General features: G+C 57.2%; 2 protein-coding genes across 8 annotated transcripts in view; one reads left to right on the top strand and one right to left on the bottom strand.

Annotated features, from left to right (window-relative positions):
• Positions 1–15,110, top strand: part of CYTH3 (cytohesin 3) — a 181,092-nt gene extending 165,982 nt beyond the window's left edge. For all 5 annotated transcript variants that reach the window (XM_058711087.1, XM_058711089.1, XM_058711088.1 and 2 more), the window contains 8 exons: positions 5,739–5,819; positions 6,673–6,785; positions 6,888–7,036; positions 7,196–7,307; positions 11,540–11,616; positions 11,715–11,786; positions 11,867–12,021; positions 12,269–15,110. In XM_058711087.1, coding sequence (XP_058567070.1) covers positions 5,739–5,819; positions 6,673–6,785; positions 6,888–7,036; positions 7,196–7,307; positions 11,540–11,616; positions 11,715–11,786; positions 11,867–12,021; positions 12,269–12,341 — 832 coding nt within the window. In that variant the 3' untranslated portion in view covers positions 12,342–15,110. The remainder of the gene's footprint in view (positions 1–5,738; positions 5,820–6,672; positions 6,786–6,887; positions 7,037–7,195; positions 7,308–11,539; positions 11,617–11,714; positions 11,787–11,866; positions 12,022–12,268) is intronic.
• A 197-nt stretch (positions 15,111–15,307) lies between these two features.
• Positions 15,308–22,526, bottom strand: part of USP42 (ubiquitin specific peptidase 42) — a 76,939-nt gene continuing 69,720 nt past the window's right edge. For all 3 annotated transcript variants that reach the window (XM_058711083.1, XM_058711081.1, XM_058711082.1), the window contains 4 exons: positions 20,735–22,213; positions 19,415–19,716; positions 17,421–17,464; positions 15,308–16,318 (listed from right to left, as the gene is read on the bottom strand). In XM_058711083.1, coding sequence (XP_058567066.1) covers positions 17,457–17,464; positions 19,415–19,716; positions 20,735–22,213 — 1,789 coding nt within the window. In that variant the 3' untranslated portion in view covers positions 15,308–16,318; positions 17,421–17,456. The remainder of the gene's footprint in view (positions 16,319–17,420; positions 17,465–19,414; positions 19,717–20,734; positions 22,214–22,526) is intronic.

Raw genomic sequence — 22,526 nt, forward strand, 5'->3', positions numbered from 1 at the left:
GTTACTTGCGGGTATGAATGAAGGTAGGAAGTGGGTTAATTTTTTAAATGGTGAGCAGCTGGTCAGATCTACGTTCCCAGCCTTCTCCACTTAAAGGTCTCTTTGACATGCTTAGCAGAGCCGAGGACAGAAGTCTAAGGCAGCACAGCCCCCAAATACGCAAAAGCAGGTTCTGGTCAAGGACCAAATGAGCATTTTTAAACAAGAGCTCAGTGGTTGCTCAACCAGGGTGGTTTCTGTTTCTAGCTTTTTGAAACGATCAAAGGTGGAAAGCAGAACACTTCCCAGCTCATTCTGTGAGGCCACAGTTTAAAAAAACCTACAGGGGCGTCTGGCTGGCTCCATCGGTTAAGCATCCAACTTTGGCTCAGTCATGATCTCACGGTTTGTGGGTTCGAGCCCTGTGTCAGGCTCTGTGCTGACAGCTCAGAGCCTGGAGCCTGCTTTGGATTCTGTGTTTCCCTCTCTCTCTGCCCCTACCTCGCTTGTGCTCTGTTTCTCTCTGTCTCTCCTACAGAGCAGTATCTATAACCTAGAGAGCAGTGTCTCCTATGACTGTTGAGGCAAAAGCCCTCAAGTAAATATTAGTTAATCAAATCCAGCAATATATAAAAATGACCATATGCCTGTACTTTCATCCCCATGAATGCAAGGTTAGTGCAGCATACAAAAGTCAAAGGTATCAGTACAATAAAGTGCAAAACCCACATGATCATCCCGATAGATGCTGGAGAGGTATATGACAACATTCACTGCCTCGTGACAAAAGCATTCAACAAACCAGGAAAAGAAAGGAACTTCCTCGACATGATGTTGGGCACCTGTGACACCCCCAAGTTCACATCATGCTTTCTCCTTAGAGCAAGAACAAGATAAGGTTGACTGCTCTCACCACTTCTCTTCAACATGGTACTGTCAGTTCTAGTTAGGCAGGAAAAAGAAATTAAAAAGCATCTAGTTTGGAAAGTAAGAAATAAAACTTTGCTTGCAGAGGACATAATCACTATGTAGAAAATCCTGAGGAGTCACTAAAAACATTAGAACTAACAAGTTCAGTACGGCTGCAGGTTACAAGACCAGTATGTCAAATTCAGTTGTAGTTGTAAATGGTAGCGGTGAACAAATTTGGAAAGGACATTAGGAAAACAGCTCCATTTTGTAATAATATTAAAAAGAATAAAACACTTAGGAACAAATTTAACATAGTACAAAATTTTTACTGTGAACTACGAAACATTGAAAAAAAATGAAAAGGCCTGCATAGATGGAAAGAAAGATATCCCATGTTCATGGATAGGAAGACTTAGTATTGCAAAGAGGACAATACCACCTACATTGATCTATAGATTTAACTCATTCCCTATAAAAACCCAGCTAATTTCTTTGTAGAAGTTGACAAACTCATCCCAAAATTAACGTAGACATTCATGGGAACGAAAGTAGCCACAATCATGAAAAAGAAGAACAAAGTTGCAGAACTCACATTTTTTAATTATAAGACAGACTGAAGCTACAGTAATCAAGATGGGGTGGTACTGGCATAAAGATAGACTTATAGGTCATGGAATAGAATTGAGAACCTAGAAATAAACCCTCACATTTACTGTCCAAAGGATTTTCAATAAAGATGTCAAGATGGTTCAGCGGGGGAAAGAATGGCTTTTTTTTTTTTTTTTAATGTTTGTTTTTAGAGAGGGAGGGAGGGTGGGAGGGATGGAGAGAGGGGGAGACAAAGAATCCAAAGCAGTTTCCAGGCTCTGAGCTGTCAGCACAGAGCCCTACGTGGGGCTCGAACCCACGAACTGCAAGATCATGACCTGAGCCGAAGTTGGGCGCTTAAATGACTGAGCCACCTAGGCATCCTAACAATAGTCTTTTCAACCAATGGTCTGATACAACTGGATGTCCACGTGGGGAAGAATATTACTGGACCACTCACCGTACGCAAAAATTAAAATGGATCAAAGACCTACACATAAGAAGGAAAACTATAGAACGCTTAGAGGAACACATAGGGGTATATTTTTGTGACTTTGGATTAGGCAAGAGTTTCTTAGATGTGACTCCAAAAACATAAACAGCAAAAGAAAAATATAGATAAAATGGATATCATCAAACTTGAAAACTCTTGTGCTTCATAGGACCTCATCAAGAATGTGAAGAGGCAGGGGCGCCTGGGTGGCGCAGTCGGTTAAGCGTCCGACTTCAGCCAGGTCACGATCTCACGGTCCGTGAGTTCGAGCCCCGCGTTAGGCCCTGGGCTGATGGCTCGGAGCCTGGAGCCTGTTTCCGATTCTGTGTCTCCCTCTCTCTCTGCCCCTCCCCCGTTCATGCTCTGTCTCTCTCTCTGTCCCAAAAATAAATAAAAAGTGTTGAAAAAAAAAAATTAAAAAAAAAAAAAAAAGAATGTGAAGAGGCAGCCCACAGAATGGGAGAAATTTTTTTATAAATCATGTATAAATCTGATAAAGACTTCTATCCAGAATATATGAAGAAGTCTTAACCACTCAATAATAAAAAGACAGTTATAAAATGAGCAAAGTCTCTAAATAGATGTTTCTCCCAAGAGGATCCATAAATCAGTTTATGATAAGGTCATAAGGAGAATGGCTAATAAGCACATGATGGGATGGTCAACATCATTAGCTGTCAGGGAGCTGCAGATCAAAACCACAGTGGGATACTGCTTGACATCTACTGGGGTGTCTATAATAATAATTTTAAAAGACCGTTAAGATTCTGTGTCTCCCTATTTCTCTCTGCCACTCCCCTGTTTGCGTTGTGCCCCTCTCTCAAAAATAAACATACGTTAAAAAAAAAAATGTTGCCAAGGATGTGGAGAAATCAGTCATACGCTGCCAGTTGGATAAAAAGTGGCTGTGGCACTTCCTGAAAATACTAAAGTCACCATGTGACCCGGGTTTATACCCAAGAGAAATAAAAACGTACGTGTGCACAAATGCTTGTGCACAAATGTTCATAGCCACCTAATTCTTGATAGCCAAAGAGTGGAAACCGTTCAGATCCATCAACTCAGATATCCCTCAGCTGACGGACGAACACGATGTGGTATGTCCATACAGTGGGGTATTACGTGGCAGCGAGGAGAAGCAGAGGCCTGATGCGTGCCGCAGTCTGGACGAGCACACTAAGATCGTAAAAGAAGCCAGTCACGAAGACCACATATTGTGTTCCTCCGTTAATGTGGAGCGCTCAGAAGAGGTGAATTCACACAAAGAGCAGACCAGTGGTTGCCTGGGGCTGGCAGAGGGCGAGGAGAAGGGGCTGGGGTTTCTTTTTGGGGTGTTAAAAGTATTCAGGAATGGATTGTGGTGATGGTTGCACAGATACACTTGAAACCGTCGAATGGTACCCTTGGGATTGGACAGTTGTATGGAGTGGGAATTAGGTTTGAATGGAGCTGCTAAAAAGGACAAAAACAGAACTAAACCACAAAACCTGATGAGTGACCCAGGGATTGTGGCACCTCCTTGAATCTCAGCTTCCGTGAGGGCCTGAGTCTGAGCTCTCCGCCGCTCTCTGGCAGGCATGTGAGATTAACTGCAGAACTTGTGTGAAGCGCGGTCTGGCAATTTCCTGTAGTCTACAAATACTGAGTGCCTGCAGGATTTGAGTTCCAAAAAATGCGAAGTTCTGAGTCCGTGCCAGGCTCTGTTTTAGGCCCATGGGTTGTGTTTAAAAAAAAAAAAAAAAAAAAAAAAAAGCATTCGCCCACTCGGGGAGCTGTAATCTGCCAGAACGATACAGGCATTACGTGATAAGCATAATAAATACGAAAACCGTTTCTGTCCTTTGTTGGAAGGTGATGGGGCGGAGTAGAGGCGCATAAGGGCTTTGGGTGAGCTGAGGTAGGGGTGTTAGTAGCCGGTTGTGATAGGCTGGTCAGGGTCCTGTCATTGACATGATGTTTGTGCAAGGGCAGAGGGGGGACGAGGGTGTTCTGCAGGCAAGTGTTGGAGGCCAGCAGGACAGGCAGAGGGTCACGGGTGGGAGCGTGCCTTTCTTCGTGTGTGTGGGGCCGTGTGGCTAGAACAGAGGGAGGGGGAGGGTGACAGAGGTTCTCAGGGTGACGATGGCGCCCTCTGTCCATTCCTGGGGGGACGGGGAAGGACGTGGTCTGAGTCACAACTCGAGCCGACCACTCTGGAATAGACTGTTGAGTGGTGGGTGAGCAACAGCAGAAGCAGTGGGGCCAGCAGGGAGTGGCTCCCACCAGGCTGGGGGGAGCGGGGTCGGCGGTGGGGTCGGGGTGAGAAGTGCTCAGGTTCTGGGTTTGAGATCGAGCTGGCGGGAAGTTCTGGCGGTGGAGCCACCATCAACAGAGACCAGCAGCAGCCGTGGGCGTGGTCATTGGGGCCGGTTGACCCCTTGGGGGCCTGGGTGGGGGGCATCCAGGTGGAAGGTTCAGAGAAGGGGCCCGCAGGAGACAGAAGCCCCAGCGTGGCTGGCTCAGAGGTGGTGTTTAAATCCATGGGGAGTGTGGCTGGAGCTGAAGAGTAGACCCAGGACTGAGCCTCAGGAGCGCCCCTCGAGGGAGGACAAATAGGCAGCTGGAGTAGGGCTTGATTGCCCTCTCTGGTCCCGCCCTCGGGTCTGGAGGCCCCCAGCTCCTTCCCTGGGGGCGTGTGATAACCCGGCTGTCCTCTTGCCATGAGGCAGGCGTTGGGACAGTGGGTGGGGGCTTGCCTTTAACGCAGACCCTTGTGGCTCTAACCTGGCTGCCTGCTGCCATTCCTGGGGTGCTCCCACCGGGACCGCGCCCTTTCTGGCGCCCTGGTGCCATCTCATCAGGCCATTGGCCAACCCCTGTGGTGTTGGGCCTGCTCCCCGGACTTTGTCACTGGTGCTCATGGGCCGTGAGCCCGCTGTTTCCTGGGGCGCTCCATCAGTGCCCCGTGTGCGCAGGACCCCGCGGCCTCAGCAGCTTCCCCCCGGCCGGCCGCTGAGCTCAGGGAAAGGAGGGTAAAGTGCTCTGAGCCTGTGCCCCGCGCCGCCCTGCGGGTGGCTGCCGGGGTTCCCTTTGCCGGTGGCGCTGAGCCACAGCCATTCCTTGTGGTTGACGGATGGCGCACTGGCCTGGCATCTCCGAGGGGAAGGCGGACCCCTGACTTGTGGCTGCGGCCTTGCCGAGGCCACACCGCCCTGTGGCAGCTACAGCGTTTCTCTGCCTGAGGTGTCCTTACTGTCCCTTGTGACCATAACCTGGGGAAGCAGTGTGGAGTGAAATCCCAGTCCCAGCAAAGCACATTGTTGGCCTCTTTCACGTTTATGTAAAAGTTCAGGCCCGTTATTCTCGCGCTTAGTTTGGTTTTAAAAGCTCTTCCAAACTGACCCGGCTTCAGACCGGGTACTGGGCCCCCTCAGCCCACCTGTGAAGCACGGACGTTGTCTGAGGCCACTGCTCAGGAAGCTCAGGAGCCCATGTGCATCCTGCCCTTTGGGCCCTGTGCTGCCGCAGGGCCTGGGCATGGCTGTGGCAGCCGCCTGGGGTGTCCCGACGGCCTCCCTACCCTGGCCCACACTGACTGGGATGTAAACTAATGTCCTGTCGAGTCCCCTCTGCCTGAAGCCTGAGACCAGACGTGCGGTCACGCCGATCCTAACTCTGAGTTACGCGGCATGAAAAACCACAAACATTTGCCATAGGAAATGTCTTCCTTTTGAAAGGATTGAAATCCTGTGCAGTCGCCTCGGACCGCATTTGCTTTCTTTCCCAGGGACGATTTCAACATTAAAGTTCTTCAAGCGTTTGTCGAGCTCCATGAGTTTGCTGATCTGAACCTCGTCCAAGCCTTAAGGTAAGTGTTGGAGCATCGGCTGTTCTCGAGAAGGTGGGGGGCAGCTGCAGCCAGAGGCCGGGTGCTCACAGCACAGAGGCCCGCGACAGGTACTCTCGGACCCAGCTGGTGCCCGCCCTGGTGGGACTGCCGGTGTGCACTCTGTCCCCAGCCCCTTTGCTCTTCTGTGCTCTCCCCTGGTATTTGACTAGTCAGGTGCGCACTTTCTTCCCAGAAAGCTCTGCGGCTCAGTCTCTGTGCCACCTGGGTACAGGCCCACTTCCTGCTGCATTTGGTCTAAATCAGCAGCCTCGTGGGTGCCTTCCCTGCGCGTGCCCCCCCCCCCCAACCCCCCCCCCCCGGTGTGACAGCAAACCTGTGGATGCTCAGCCATCAGAGGCGGCCCCCTGGTCCCTGTCTTGTCCCGGTGAAGCCAGGTGTCAGTGCGTATCAGGCTGAGTGGGGGAGGATGGCCCTCAGACACCCCTGCGTGGCCCTGAGCCACGCTGGCCGCTGCCGTGGAAGTGCCCGGCCATCCCTCTGGTTGTGCCCTTGAGGCACCATCCCGTGCACTCCGCTCTTCTGCAGCACCGACAGCATCCGTTTCCTTCTCCGGTACCCCCCGCTGGGGCTCCGATGGCTGTGCGCTGAGCCAGGGCCACACAGGCTCCGTCGGGTCTGGCTCCAGCTGGTCAGTCGCGGGCCTAGAGCTGGGGCTTCCGGGTGGGGATGCCAGCCGGCCCTGTAGTGAGTGGTGCCGGGCTGCCCCCAGTGCCCCAGGTCCCTCTGCCGGTCGCCCTGCTGTCCTGTGTCCCCGCACCCAGCAACCTTACCGTGGAAACGCCATCGTCCCCTCCTGTCCACTTCTCTGCAGGCAGTTCCTGTGGAGCTTCCGACTTCCGGGTGAGGCTCAGAAAATCGACCGCATGATGGAGGCGTTCGCGTCCCGCTACTGCCTGTGCAACCCGGGCGTCTTCCAGTCCACAGGTCGGTGAGGGCCGGGTCCCGGCGCCCCACCAGAGCCCTCTGCCCAGGCCCCGCTGGCCTGGTGGACGGCTGAGCGCCCCTGCGCCCTCTGCCCTCTTTCAGACACCTGCTACGTGCTGTCCTTCGCCATCATCATGCTCAACACCAGCCTCCACAACCACAACGTGCGGGACAAGCCCACAGCCGAGCGCTTCGTCACCATGAACCGCGGCATCAACGAGGGAGGAGACCTCCCAGAGGAGCTGCTGCGGGTGAGCCCCCCCCCCTCCCGGGCCCTCCCCGCTTCTGGGCCCCGCACTGGCCCTCACTCCACCAAGCCCGGTGCCTGCCACCCTTGGGGACATGGTGCAGATGGGCCCTTTCTCCCCCGCCCGCATCCCTGAGCTCCCTGTGGCCTGTGTTCCTCATAGAACCTGTACGAGAGCATCAAGAACGAGCCGTTTAAGATCCCGGAGGACGACGGCAACGACCTGACGCACACGTTCTTCAACCCCGACCGCGAGGGCTGGCTCCTGAAGCTGGGTGAGTGGCGGCCGGCGGGCGGGACCCGCGCTCGGAGCCCCCAGCCCTCGGCAGCCAAGGCCCCCGACCAAAGGCAGAAACGTTAAAGGCGAAGGCCGATGGGCCAAGTCCGCCCGCGGCGGCCGGCCGCTCGCCCCAGACTCGATGGCTGCCGCTTTGAGCCCCGCCCTGTCCGCACGAGGCCATCCTGTCCGTGTCCACGGCGGAGAATAACGCCCGGGCTGCACGAGCGTCCCAGAAAACTGCTCAGTTAGCATCCAGATACACCCAAGGCAGTTTTCTGCACCAGACGCAGGTGCATTTCCTGCGAGAACCTGCGTGCCTCTCTCTTGGTTTGGTGTGGCTGATTTTTGATGCGTGGTTTAAATGTGCCTTCTTGTTTTCCTTCTGCCTGTGGCTCCCACCTTTCTGTTCTGTGACGGGCTGTCCCTGCTTGTTCTGCGTTAGGAGGTACGTACCCAGTGGCTTCCTGCCCTCCCCTAGCTGCTCACTCCTCTCTCGTTCTCTCTCCCCCGTTGGTCTGTGTGAAGCTTTGATTTGTGGCTGCCATTCATCTGACCCATGTGGCTTTGGACTTGCTGGGGTTAGCGTCATGCAGGGTGCAGTGAATGTGACACCCACAGCCCTGGGGTGGCCGGAATGCCAGCCTTTCTGCGCCCGGGAGCGCATGGGGAATGCCACGTGGGAACGAGCTTGCCCCTCTGTGTCTTTAGGGCCCGAGCGGCCACGAGCCTGCTGGTCATCTCCAATTTCGTGCCTCACCGGGTGCCTCTCATACTAACCAAACAGCGCATGTCTGCACCACCCCTGGACAGAGCCTGGGGATGGTCAAAAGGATTCCTAACCATTGACACAGAAATAGAATAGCGTTGATATTTTCTGGGCAATTTTAGAAATTGGTAGGAGGGTTTTTTTGTTTTATTTTTACACTGGGCGGGGTGGGGTGGGATCCTGGCCTTTCTGTGACACGTCACAACTGTACGTCATCCGGGCACTCTGAGAGCACATTGTAGGATACCAGGCTTGAGAGAAGTCCGGCGATTTTGTGGTTTTAATCAAGGGGAGGGTAAAGAGGCGTGAAGGCCCGTGAAGGCCGTGGCTCCGCCGTTCTGATTTGGGGTCTTGCTCTGACTTTTCTCTGGCTGCGCCGAGGCTTGGGAGAGTTCTGGACCTTGGCCTAGAAACCCAGAGCCATAGCCGTGGACCTGAAGGCCTGAGCCCCCTTTGAGATGCATCTGACTCTCTGGTCATATCAGTTCTGGGGCTCCCAGGGGAGGCCAGAGCAGGGACATGTCCAAAACCCCCGCAGCAGCACCCGGGCCCCTCCCGGCCCTGCGTTGCCAGGGAACGCCCCTCGAAGGGCAGTGACGGCACAAGCCCGCCCAGCAGCTGGTGTGGCCTCAGCACCCGTGGGAGACAGACCTGCTTCTAAAGACAGAACAAAACGACGGGCATAAAGGCACACCAGGGCTTGCACCCCAGCCTGTGTCCTGGCTCCTCATCTAATCGGGCCACAGAACCCGCGTCCAGAGCACCCTTAGGGGATAGAGCCAGCTGGGTGCTGAGTGGGTGCCGAGGAGCCCCGGGCAGCCTGCTCCTTCCGTGCTCCACTGCCGTGTGAGCATGCGTGAGAGGGGGTGGTCCCGCAGTCACTAAGCTAGTGGTGATTGGTCACCTGCCGGCCAGCCGAGAGACTGCCCGGGAGCCCCCTCTCCAGACGCACAGCAAGCCCGCTGCTGCCTCCCCGTCCCGGACGGCCCCTCTGTTGGCAGAGCTGCAGCCAGAAAGTGGACTTTGCAGGGGACTGGTGTCCCCGGAGCTGCTGGGGCCTACACACAGTCCTGCCCGTGGGCTGGCTCCCAGCAGTTCTGACGCTGGCCTGGCCACCAGGGACAGTGGCTGGTGTTGGGCTCTGAGGGCCAAGAAAGCAGTCAATCTGGAAGCCGATGCTGAAGATGCGTTGGTTTGGCCAGGGTGCTCTTGCTGCGCTCGGCTCTGGGCCCCCACCCAGCACAGGGCAGACCTAGGCCCGGACCCGGAGGTGCTTGGCCACAGGCCTACAGCATGGGCGTAGGAAATGTGTGCTCCGTGCACCCACGCAAATCGGGACGGAGGTCACCGCCTGACCTTACTTCATTGTTTCTCGTCATAAACTTAGTCTTAGGGCGGGTGGCACTTTTGAAAGGCCTGGATGTTTTGCGGGAGCGTAGGAACATTGTAGTGTTGCTTACGGATCAGCGAAGTGCCTCATAGTCACCGAGTTTTGAGAACGGGTCGGTTGTGTTGAAAACACAGGAACGCGGATCAGAGCTGAACTGTCACGTGGAGTGTGTGTTGCAGGGTGTGCGTGTGCGTGTGCCTGGGAACGGCCATGGAACTAGGAGGAGATTCACGGGGTGGGGAAGCCAGGCTCCTTTCTGCAGGCGTGCGTGGTGTGGTATGTGTCCCTGTCTCCCGAAGCTCAGCCATAAACACAGAAGCAGAGCCTGTCCGTTCCCTGCAGCCAAATCTCTGAGCCCAGGGGTGTGACGCCAGCCTGCTCTCTGTGCTGTACGGGTACCTGGGATGGGGCTGGGAGGCCCCTTGGCCAGGAGAACTGGACTAGGGATCGGGCTTCCCAAGACGTGCCGCTGAACCCCAGGAGCAGCAGGGTAGGAGCCCAGGGGCAAAATGCTGAGAAGCCTTCCTGGCAAAGCCGCTTCTCCTGGGGAGGGGGGGTGGGTCACGGGGTCGCCGATAGGGGCTCAGGGTGAGCAGAACACATAGGCCGCCACCTAGCGACCCAGTGGCCGGAGCGCAGAGAAGAGGGGGCACTGGACAGATGGACAGCACGGGGAGCCCCTGGGAGGATTCTCCAAGAATGTGCTCGTGAGGCTCAGTGGACGGCAGGTGCTGGCGAGAGTGTCGGGGCTCAGGCCAGCACGGTGTGACCTGAAGGAAGGGCCTGGGTGCGGCACACGGTCAGATCCTCCTGACAGGGACCCAAGTGGGGGGGGGGGGCGTGGAGCTGGGGGGTGTCTGCCGGGGGTCGGGGGGAGCAGCAGCTGGCCCTTCCTTCCCCGCTCGGCTGCGGCTTCCTCCACTGTGCCCGGCGTGCCCCATGCAGCCAGCCTGCCTGAGGCCGTCGGGAGGAGGTCAGGTGTCTGACTGGTGAGGCAGGGGGTGAGGGACCCCAGAGGGGTCTCCCCAGGGCCTGGCCAGTGGCCCTGACTCTCCCCGCACAGCGGGTGGTGTCTTGTCTGCCGGGGTTTCTGCCCACACCAGGGCCAGGACGCTCTCTTGCCTCAGCCCCAGGAGGACCTGGGAGCTGGCAAGTGTCCTTTCCTGTCCTTCCACGCCCGCGCCCCCCACCCTGTGATCCCCTTGTCCTGTCTCCATGCCTGTGTCCCTCAGCCCTCTTGGCACTCACCCAGATAGAGGTGGTGAGCTAGACCTTGGCTGTCACCTTGGGGAGTGACCGGGCAGGGAGGGTCGCTTCTTGTGCCCCTGGATTGCTTGAGTCTGTTACCACGTGCGTCGTCTTCTCTCAGGTTTTGTTTTTTTAACTTCATGTCAAAAGTAAGGGCTAGAAATCGAAGCCAGTTCGTGCCAAATATTTAAGGGTAAAAAAGGACTTTTCCATAGCGAAAGGAGAGTAGGTGCAGATAGATGGGGTGTGTGTGTGTGTGTGTGTGTGTGTGTGTGTGCGCGCGCGCGTGTGCGCGTGTGTGCGCGCTTCACATGAGCCCCGTATCTTGTTAAGAGATTAATTCAATCTAATAATTCCCTGGACCGAGGAGTAATTGATGTTGATGGATCCCAGGGCCACCAGAGCCCTGAGGTAATGGGATTACGTCCTGGACAGGCCCCGGGGAGCCGCACTGACTTCATCTTGTCATTTCCACGTGGGGAAATTAAGCCCATTCATCATGACTAACTTTTCCCAAAGCAGGTTTGGAATGCACTTGAGTTACCTAGGCGGCCCAGGGGGCCATGTGGGGGTGCATGCGGGGCCCCCAGCAGCACGCCGCGCCCTCCTGTCGCCAGCCGGCCGAGAGGGGCCTGCAGGGCCCCCGGCCGCACGGCTTGGCCAGGACGTGGCCGAGCGTTGGGCGGAGTGTCGAACAGGTTCACCAGGAAGGAAACTAAAGGCCAGGCCCGGCTCCCGATGGCATTTGTGAAAATGGGTATTTGTAGGCCTCGGGTCGTGTGCCCGCCCCGGGCCCTGGCTCACGAGCTCCTTCCGCTTTTAGGAGGGCGGGTGAAGACCTGGAAGCGGCGCTGGTTCATCCTGACCGACAACTGCCTCTACTACTTCGAGTACACGACGGTGAGTACCGGGCGGGCCGCCCGCCCTCCGTGCCCCCCCTCCCCCGGCCCCTGCGCCGCCGCCCCGAGCGAGGCTGGCTGTGCGCTCTTCTCTCGTAGGACAAGGAGCCCAGGGGGATCATCCCCCTGGAAAACCTCAGCATCAGGGAGGTGGAAGACCCGCGCAAACCGGTAAGCGGCCCTGCCCTTGGCGCCTTGGCCCGGCGGCCGCCCCCCCGCGCGCGCTGACGGCCCTCTGCCTGTCTCGCCAGAACTGTTTCGAGCTTTACAACCCGAGCCACAAAGGCCAGGTCATCAAGGCCTGCAAAACGGAGGCGGACGGCCGAGTGGTGGAGGGCAACCACGTGGTGTACCGGATCTCCGCCCCGAGCCCCGAGGAGAAGGAGGAGTGGATGAAGTCCATCAGGTGCGCGCCGGCCCCGCTCGAGCCCGAAGGCTCCGCGTCCTCGCGGTGCGCGGGCGCGCACGTGCGCGCACGCATCTGTGGGAGGGCACGCACGTGTGTACGCGTGCACGCGCGTTTCCGAGGGCAGGGCCCGCCCTGTGCCCGCAGAGACGCGGAGGCTCGAGCCCGCTCTGCCTGGAGGGCTGCGGGGGCCTTCTTCCCACCTGAGGGTTTCCTCCCCCGCCCCCCCTCCCCCCCCCCCCCCCAGAGCGAGCATCAGCAGGGATCCTTTCTATGACATGTTGGCCACGAGGAAGAGGAGGATTGCCAATAAGAAATAGATCTTTCCTGGCCCGAGCCGGTGAAAACAGAAGCCAAGACTCCACGACGACGGAAAGTGACTGGGAGCTTCCCCCGACCCCCCCCCCCCAGCGCCGCCGGCCCCGCTTCGGTCTCCCGCCTCCTCTCTGGAGACGGCGCGTGCGCAGTGGGAGCGCCGCCCCGAGCCCCGAGGAGCCTTCTGTGCGCGGCGGCCGATGTCCAGATGCCCTTCTCCCGGTCCCAGCCCGCGGTGGCACCTGCCGGCTCCTTCGAGGGAACCTCGTGCCAGTCGTGCCGCCCTTGGCTCACCCGTGGCAGCGTTCGCCGTTCCAGAAGCCGCTGTTTTATATCTGAACAAGAAAGGAAACGCTACCACTTTTTTATTCAGAGTTTTTTCTCAGATATATAGGATTATAGCTTTTATATGCCTTTTTATACTCTGAAATTATAACGAAGGATACTTTCTAACACTAGTATTTTTAGAATGGCAGCTATAAATGTAACTCGTGGACGCAAGTATGTACTGTGCACTGAAGAAGTCGTCTATACATGCACCTGCCGCCCTGCGTGGGTGGGGGGGGGGGCCGTGGGCGGCTATGTGGGGTGCTTTCGTGGTGGTCCTCGGGGTGGAGGGACGTTTCTGGGCAGGGGCCGGGCTCCAGGTGGCCAGATCCCGGGGGACTCGTCATCAGCTCAGACTCTGTGGCCCCACAGATACTTTCTAAAAAGGCCAATTGTTACGATGTAAGTGCTGGTTCTGGGTGTGAATCCTGTGGCTGCGGTCACACACAGGGGGTGTGTTGAGCCCCATGAGACCGCCGCTGTGGGACTTTGGCCCCCCAACCAGCAGTTGCATGTGGCTCAGTGGAACCGTGCGTGGTTCAGACTGACGGACCGGTCTTCACTATTTAAAACCTTTTCGGCAAAACAGATACTTCTTTTACTGACCTACTAGTCTGACCAGATCTCTTAGCATAATGAATAGACGAGTAACCAGAGCAGATCTTACTCGTTTTTAGAGACTTTAATCTCTTGCCATGAGGACGGAAGGGGCGCGCTGTGGGATGAAGGTGCGTGGCACTTAGGGTCTCCTGTAAATAGCGTGAAAGCCCAGATGCACGCTGGTGGTGGAACTTAAGAAGATCCACAGTCAGACGGTTGTCAGGCTGCCGATGACCTAACAGGTGCTCAGGACGTCTGCCCGAGGGAGGACGGGGCTCAGAGCCGGCCGGGGGCGCCGCTGGGTGAGGCTGGGGTGCTGGGTGCTGGGGTGGTGCCTCTGCCTCTTCCGGGCGGGGCCGGTGACGGATGCTGCTGGGACCCTCTTGGCCACATTCCGGCGGTGGGTCCCCGTGTCTGTGCCCTTTAGAGGTCACGAGCTGTCATGTGCAAAATGAAAGTCACAGAAAGCAGACCTCGGACCGGACCGTCGGCACCTACGTGAAGATTTTAAGTAGAAGTAACTGCTCTGCGAGTTGCCTTGGTGCTGACACTGACTGGCCGTGGGCCCCTGGCCTCGGCACCACTGACCTTGACGTAGCTTTAAGTCACGCTGGATGCAAAGGGGTCTGGGCCCGGGCCTCTCTGACATGCCTCAAACTGATTTTTTTGTTTCCTTCCCGAGCTTTTAGGCTTTGTTACCGTCCTGATACCTCAAATTCGAAACTTTAGTTTTGGAGAAAGGCGAGTCCGCATTCTTGAAATGCCTGGCTGGCATATATGCAACTCTGGCCTCCAGTCTTCCACGAAAGCCGATGGCGCCCGGAGCACGCGCCCGCCGCCCCCACCGTCGCCGACCAGTGGGGCCGCCCGCCCCTCTCCCGGGCTGCCCAGGGCGCCGAGGGATCAGTGGTTGGTTGGGGCGGGGGCTGCGCTCCCTCTCTCGCCCCCGGGTAGGCCCCTGGGGATACAGGCTTTCTGCCTTCGGGGTTTGGCCTCGGTAGGGTTGGGAGAAGCGAGCTTTGGGAAACCCCTGTAGGAATTCTCTGGTCGCCGGTGAAGGAGCCTCGCGTGATGGCTCTTTTCCCGGGAACCGTGCGGAGGCCGTGGTGCTTAGAATCTGTCACTTGCTGTCAGTGTTCCGTGAGATCTCTAACTCCGGGTTTTGCGTGGCAGTATTAACGCGGGGCAAGCCGGCGGTCACCCCGCTACGCCGTCAGGCGGGCCGGTGGCTGCGTCTCTCCTCCCTGCCCCCACGTCCTCCCAGTGCTAGCATTTTAGTCCCAACTCTGGCCAAAGACAAGCTTCCCTCCGGAGACCAGGGGCGGGAGGCGGAGAAGGGGGTGCTCTGGGCCGAAGACCGCGGCTGCCACGGCCCCGCCGGCCTCCGTTTACCCTCACCCAGGCGAGCGTCAGTGTCTTCGGGATCGCGGCACATCCTGGAACAGTCTAACGTGGTACCAAACGGAGTCAAAATAGGAGCTATTTATAGATGAAGCAGCATTTAATGCTTCATACAAAGCAATGCATATTTTTAAAAGTTAAAATGCATAGATCTATAGAGATGTGCTTTGCGGAGAAGTTAGGTCTGTTGTAGACCGGAAACCACATGTTGTGACTTCCCATTTTCTTATTTTTTCTTAGGCATTTCTATTTACGGTAAATATAGTTAATATGTAAATAATGTACATAGAGATTTCCGGAGTGTTTGTTATTCAGTGTATATACCCTCACATCCTGCATGAAGAAATACTCCCGTCATCGATATTTTGTTGTATCATTGGAGGGTGTATGGCCGTCAAATTGCAAATACCGTGTTCACAAAATAAAAAAAGGCGTTGTTCGGACAAGACCGTCTGGGACTTGGTTCTTGAAAGTAGATTGTGGGGTCCGGCGGCCTGCTCCCCGCCCCTCCCTCCACCCTCCTCCAGGCCCAGGAAGGCGGGGAGGGGAGGGGGCGGCTTGGGCTCCAGACGCTTCTGGAACAGGTGAGAAGGGTCTGCTGAGCAAACGGGGAAAACAGCGGTAAAGAAGAGGACACAAGATGTTGAATTTGCTGCCATTTATATACTATATAAACTTTACATGCTGTGTATTTACAGTGGGGCGAGTGCTTTTTTTTAATCTTTAAAAAAACAAAGATCAAACTTTAGACATCTCTGAACAACACAAACTGTATAAACCATACAGATTATTCAGATACAAACTGTATTAAATACAGTTTTCCCCACTCCGTCTCCTGATGCAGGACCAGTGAATTATAAGTGTATCACAGTTTGATAGCATATCCATATTAAAAATAAAATCACAGTATGATTTTGTCTGTAACTAGAAACTTTAAGGGACCAAGCTGACAACTCAGACTCCAATATCATAGTCAAGACAAGAGACACTGTATAAAAAAGTGTTAAGTAATAAAAACATACTGTAGGCTTTACAAATAATGTTTGGATTATACATTCATAATGTAAATACTCATCATAACTGGTAAATCGATTGGAATAGTTCCACAAAGTTCAAAAACAGAACTTGTCTATAAAATACATTTTCAAATCTTGAATACAACTAAAATATGAAGCGAATTAGTTTCTAGTATCAGACATTACAGAAAACAGACTGCTCCCAAGTCTAGTCGAGAGCTCGTGAATCTTTAAATAAGTCTTTAAATTAAATATACACACTGTCAGTTTGTTTGTACTTTTACTAATTCCATGGTTTCCCGGCTGCTCTCGCGCCGGAGGTCTGGCTTGCAGGAGCTTTTCCATGGAATGCGAGCAGTCCACCTGAGTCTGATTAAGCAGCATTGAGATGTTCCAGTCCAGGGCGTCACTGTCCGTGGGATTTATGTACACGCTGTTTACAACGGTCAGCAGTTGTAGAAAGGGTTCGTCCGTTTGGAATAAGGGGAGTTAAGAAAAGGTAAAAACTAAAAAAAAGTCCTCCATGGTAAAATCTGTACAGTATTTACTAAAGAAGCACCACGCAGATTTGAACAGAGTTATTTCTACATTTATAATTTAAGCTGGGTTGGGGATGGCTTCTGTTGAACACGCTGAATCTGAAAGACAAGAGGCGGCAAGCAGCGGGCGTTAGTACCTCCCGGGGCAGGGGGGGGGGGCGGGCGGCGGGGCGGCTCCCCCGCCACCACCCCAGTCGGGGCCTTCCTTCCTTCCCGCACAGTCCGGGCTCCCTGGGGAAGCGCTTCTTCCCGACCACGGGCCCTCTTGCCTTCCGGAAGGGCGGAGAAGGAAGCGGGCTGTTCCGGACGGACGTGCGGAGGGAGCCACCTGCTGGGCCCGAGCCCGGCTGCCGCTAATCCTCTCCGGCCTTAAATCCCCTCTCGCTAGAGAAGAGCCCGATTCCTTAATCAGGCTTCGGTCTTTTCCTTAAGACACACGGACTGAGCGGGTTAGTTAACTGCACGTTAATCCTCCGCAGACACTTCAGTGAGATCCGTTTCAAATCCCCCCCCTGCGGCCTGGGAGCCACACGGGACGACGTCCCCTCTCCGGAGAGAAGGGCACGCTCTCCCGCCTCCCTCGGCTGACGCGGGCCGCCGACCTGCACTACTCTCTCCCCGGGCCGCCGCGTCACGGTCCGGGAGCGACCCGCCGGGCGCCGTCCAGAGTCCCGATCGGTCACGAGGCGCCCCGACCTCGTTCAGATAACGCCGAGTCCTTCCGAAATCACTGTGATTTCTGGGGGCGCGCGCGGACTCGGCGCTCCCGGCCGGGCGCCAGCAGGCGAGCGCGTCCGGCGTGGGGTCCGCCAAGCCCTCGCTCCCGAAGCACGGGGACCGGTGGCCGCGGGTAGGATGGCGATTCCAGGGGGCTGCTCTCCTAGGCCGGCGGGGCGGGCCGGGCCGGGCGGCGGAAAGGGGCTCCTCCGTCTGTGTGGATTCTGGCGCTTTCCGCCCTCCCTCGTTTTCTTACGACGACGGGAGGAGGAGGGAACCGGGTGGCGCCGCCCGGCGAAACGGGGCCGGACCCGAGGAGGCGGGCCGAGGTCTGAGCGCGGCTCCGCGCGGCGCCGGCCTGGGGGAGCCTCCCGCACCTGCTCCCCGCGCCACTGCCTGGTCCCCGAGGCCCCCAACTCCTCATCTGCGTCCCCGCGGCGCCTCCACAAGCAATTATGAAACGTACAGACAGAAAACCGCTTACCATAACTAGTGAGTTTTTTGTTTTGAGGCCAAGTTTTCAATCACCTAGAAAGCAAAGATCAGGAAAGAGATTTTAATGACGGTTTTGCAGAATGTTTTCGTGCCTGCTGCTGTGTGGGCGCAAGTGATTACAATCAGAACCCCTTCTCGGCGGCTGGGTGCTCGCTGCCCGAAATCCGTCCCCGCACGGGACGAGCACGGGACGAGCACGGGACGAGGACGAGACGAGCCGGCGCGCACTGTCGCCAAGCCTTCTACTGAAAACGAGACCTTCCGTGATGGCTGAGATGCACCGAAAGCCGTGCCTGTGGGGACGGGGCCCTCTCCGCCCACACCCATCAGCACTGTCCCCGCAGGAGAGAGCAGATCTCAGGCCAAAGAAACCAGGCAGCGTGTCGTGGGGCCGGAAGACGGGAGTCTGACAGGTCAAGTTACCAGGAACAGGGGACACGTGGCAGGTGGGCCACAGGGTCTGTCATCCTCAGCCAGAAGACAGGGATGTTTGGCATGGAAGGCCAAGCAGGTGGTCCCTGTCCTTGAAGAGGACAGGATGGGACAGGCACACGGATTCGTCCGTCTGCTCTCCCCGGAAGCGCTGGCCACACACCAGCCTTCGAGTGCCATCGCCCAGGACACAAAGGGCCACCGCTCGACACAGAGGCGTATCGCAGCCCCTAGGGACACACGTGTGGCCCCCAAATGCCAACGGCTCAGGCTCACACTCAACCCGTTTTCCCTCCGGAGCCACCTCTGTGTGCTGGCGGCCACCAACCGTGGTCCTCACCAGGCACCTGCAGCCGGGGAGAGGTGGGGGGAGGGTCTGGCAACAGGCAGAACGGCTGGGACGCCGCCCACCACTTCCTCCCAAGTACTAGGCGGTGGTCAGAAGAGACTCGACCCTCACCAGGCCAAGCCCCTTTCCCAAATCACCAAAAGGGTCACGGGACACCGATCTGAAACTCCGTATCATCAACACCTTAAAAAAAGCCCAGGGCAGACAACGGCCCCGCGTCACCGTCTGGCCGGCCATGGCCACGCTTCTCTGCCCTGAGCCTCCCATGTCCCTCCCGCTGGGACACTGCCTCCCTCATGCTCGGGGCCCATCTGTCCCTCCTCGGTCAACAACCACACTGACCGGGGGCCACTGGAGGGACCGGTCTGCCCTCAAAACACACAACCAAAGGGCCTCTGGGTCACCAAGACGCCGCATCAAAGTCCCAAGAGCACACCTCAGGCGTCTGGGGCCGTTTGTACAAAAGGCCAGAGGACAGCCGGCTTCCCCTTCGGGTGCCTCCAGCCATTTAAAACCCGGAAAGCCTTTCTGAGCTGGCAGGCCACACGGGGACGGGCGGGGACACCTCGCCCGGCCCGTGGGTCACCCGCACAAACCGGATTGAGGGACGGGGGCGGCTTTAAGTGCGGTGCGGGGGCAGAGGGCGGAGACAGCGGTGCAAGGCGGTAAGAATCCAGCCCCCGCGGCGCCCCCCGCCCGGGGGGGGGGGGGGGGGGGCCGCACAGCAGGAGCCAGCGCCCCGCAGTCCAGGTGCCCCAAGAGAGAGGCCGGCCGACAGCGACAGCGGATGTTCCTAATGACCCGAGCCCTCGAACTGAGTTTAAGCTCACACTCCGAGGTCTAGAGGTTTAAGAAAGAAAATACCGTGAAAACGCTTCTATCAGAAATGGCTTAGAAACAGAAGTTCTGGTCCTTCAGGAGCCACACACACACCCCCAGAGCCACAACCTCCAGCGGCCTCGTCACAGAGGCTCTGCTGAGCCCGGCTCCACGTCACCGAGGTTCTCCAGCAGCACTAAGGGACCGGTTCCGGGTCCCCACACCGCGCCACCGAAGCCCGCGCTCCGCCTGGGAGCCGGGGCTGGACCGGGGCGGCGGGGCTCCTACCGAAGGGTCCACCCTTTCATGCCACGTGAGGGTCTCTTCCCGCGTGTCAGCAAGAAATCCTTTCTATATTCTTAATTCCAAGTATCGCCTCTTACCCTGGCCACACTCAGACAGAGGACACCTGTCATCCCTGCTTCCCATCCTTAAATGTTTTCTCTTCTCACAGAAAGGCCCAATGCCTTCCAGAGGCAGCCCATCAGTGAGGGGGAAAGCGCCGTCCGTCCTCCGGAAACGGTCAACAGTCTCGTGGCTGGCGGCCTTGGGAGGGTGTGGCTCTGAGTCTTTAACAAAGTCCTCGGATTTCCTTGAGTGCCTCTTCTTTTTCTTCTTCTTTTTTTTGTGTCTGTGGAGGTCGGCATCAGAGCACACGACCGAAAGATCGGAATCCTGCTGATGCCTGCAGAGGAATAAGCCACAACTCAAACCACCACAAAACCAAAACCGCCTCAGAGAGGCCCGGTCCTTGGCCTTGCACCCGCCACCGCAGACCCTCGCCACACCCACACCCACACCCACACACACTGGTGAAGCCTACCCGACGCTGTGCTGCGCTCCCCGCAGGGGATTTTCAAGTCCGGGGTGTAAATTCACCAACCCGGACCCCACCCGCCCTGCCTTCCGCTCTGCCCCGGGGCTGAGGTCGTCGGCCACAGGTCCAGAGGAAGGGTTTCGCCAACTTCTCCAAAACCGGTGGCTGAGGGGAAAAAATGCTTTTGCCCGGAGCCTCAGGCACCGAGGAGGGAGAGAGGTCCCCCTCGGGTAAGGGAGGCTGTCTACCTACGGCTCCTGGTGATCCTGCCCCGGGGTCTCAGTCTCGAGAGGCGTCACATCTCTAGTTAAGACGCGTAGCAACGCCGCTCGTGCTCAGTCATCTCGTCACGGAGAAGTCATTTTCCAGACAATCTCTGACCCGTTTAGCTTTTTAAAAATACAAAAACAAGCTTCCCAACTAGACTGCAAACTGAGACACGGAGCCAGAGGAACGGACCAGGCCGAGGCGACAGGTGCCCGTCCCGGACCCACGCCGTCGGCGGGCCGGCAAACGCCGAGGGACGGTGGCCTCCTCTGCCTGCCCGCCTGGCGGTCCCTGAGTTGGAAGGAAACGTTAACGGGTAGGAAAACGGGAACTACATCTGCCGAGTAAGATTACGAACACCGGTTACGAGGTCAGAGACTCCCAAGTTCTCACGTACAGACCACCGCACACTTACTCCCGCGGATTATCGAGCGCAGACCAAAACTGGCATCGTTTTGGAAAAAGAGGTTTTTAGGCACTTTCCGATCCCGTGAAGTAAGACACGGCTTACAAGCGGGGCTACAGCCCGCAGAGATCTACGGCAGGGGACTCCGAGGCCCGCGGAGGTGGGGACGCGGCGCAGGAAGCGGACACGGGGCGCCGGCGGCCTCTCCCTCACCTGGAATCTCGGTCTCGGTGTTTGTCTTTGGATTTCTTTTTCTTCTTTGATTTTTTGTGCTTCTTCGCTTTCGGCTCTTCTAAAGGCTCCTTCTGTGCGCCTCTCCAGGCTCTCTTTTCTCCGCGACCGTCGCCGTTTTCCAGGCTGTCGTACCTCCGTTTCCGCGACTTGACGTTCTCGTGGTCGTGAAACCGGCCGGCGAGGTCACAGGTGTCGTCTTCGGCTCCAGGAGCGATCTTCTCGTGGGGGTGCTTCTCGGGGTAGGGGAGGGGCGCGGGGGGCGGGCCTGCGCGGGGGCTGAAGCGGTGCCGACCCTTCCCCTTAGCGGCCGCCTCGCAGCCCTTCCTGCTCCTGTAGCAGTCCCGGTAGGGCCGGCCGGCCGCGGCCGCCTTGTCGTACGGGCGCTCGTGGAAGGGCCTCCACTCCCGCGCCGCGTACAGGGCGTACCTGTCGTGGTAATACCGGCACTTGTCCCAGCGCAGCTTCTCGGGGTAGTACTTCTCCCGGGCCCAGGGGTGCTCGCCCTCCGAGTGGTGGTACCGGCCCCACTCCTGCTCCGAGCCGCCCCGGCTCCGAGGGTGGTGGTGGCCGTACCTGGCCAGGGAGCGCGGCTCGCCGGGGCTGGCCCGCTCGCCGTGGCAGGGGTGGTGCTGGCTCCCGCCGCAGTGCTCCGTCCTGTAGCGGTCCTGCCTGGGCCGCTCCCTCGTGTACGAGCGCCGCTTTCGGTGGTAGCGGTCCTCGGTCTTGCTCCGGCTCTCCCTCGCGCGTTCTCCGCTGGAGGAACGATCTCTTCGGTTGCGATAATGTCCTCGGTCAACTCTTCTGAGGATACTGATTTTTTCCTTAACCGGAGAGCGATCTGGAACTTTCTGTCCCACCTTATTTTCTTCACGTTTTTCACCGTGACTCTGCTCGGGGCCCCCTTCCGAGCGATGCTCTGTACCCGTGTCTACTTGGGGGGAGGGGAGGTCGGAGGCGGCCGCGCCCGCGCCCTTCCAAGGGCCCTCCGTGTCCGTGTCCGCGCGCTTGTCTCCGCTGACGCAGAAGGGCTCGTGCTCGCAGGCGCCCTCGGAACGAGCCGGGGGACTTGGGCTCGAACCCTGCGCCGCCTCCACGGCGGCCGAGGCCCGCGGGCTGTCTGTGCGCGTCCCTGATGCAGCCTGGGCTGGTCTGCTCTGGTCGTCTGTTAAATCCCCGGGGCCGCACGGCTTAGGGAGCGGATCGTCCCCCGCGCCGTTCCTGGTGCTGCCACAGAGATCGTCGGCACCGGGCGAAAACTCCTCGGGTTTTGCTGCAATGTTTTCAGAGACTTCTTCTTTGGTAGATTGGATGCTGGGGTCCGAGGGTGGCGAGGCCTTCTTTAATTTGCTGCTAAGACTCGTGAGCGTCTCTGGTTTCTCCCGGGAATCAGGAGAGGGGCTGCCAGGCTCGAGCTCTGCGCCGGGACCCTCTGCAGGACCTTCTTCGGTTCCAGGTGAACTGCAGCCCCGGCAAAACAGAGAAATCGACACATCAGTCATTGGCTCCATTGTTCTAGAGCCCACGGGGACAAAAACTTCCAAGACCTTCACTAACTAAATGATCTATGCCTTTAACATACCTGGCTCTACTCGATATGGGGCTTCTCCATTTTGGAAATTTCGGCATTTTCCCTTTCCCTCATTAAATAAAAATAAAAATCTTCCTATCAGGCTCATCTACTATCCCGCTTCTCAGCTACGGTAACTCTGCTGTTCTAGGCTCCTCTGTCTTCAGATACACTTCTAATCCCTAGTACCTATGAGGCATCGGG

Source organism: Neofelis nebulosa, chromosome 18 (assembly GCF_028018385.1).
Source record: "Neofelis nebulosa isolate mNeoNeb1 chromosome 18, mNeoNeb1.pri, whole genome shotgun sequence".
In the NCBI taxonomy this organism is placed as follows: domain Eukaryota; kingdom Metazoa; phylum Chordata; class Mammalia; order Carnivora; family Felidae; genus Neofelis; species Neofelis nebulosa.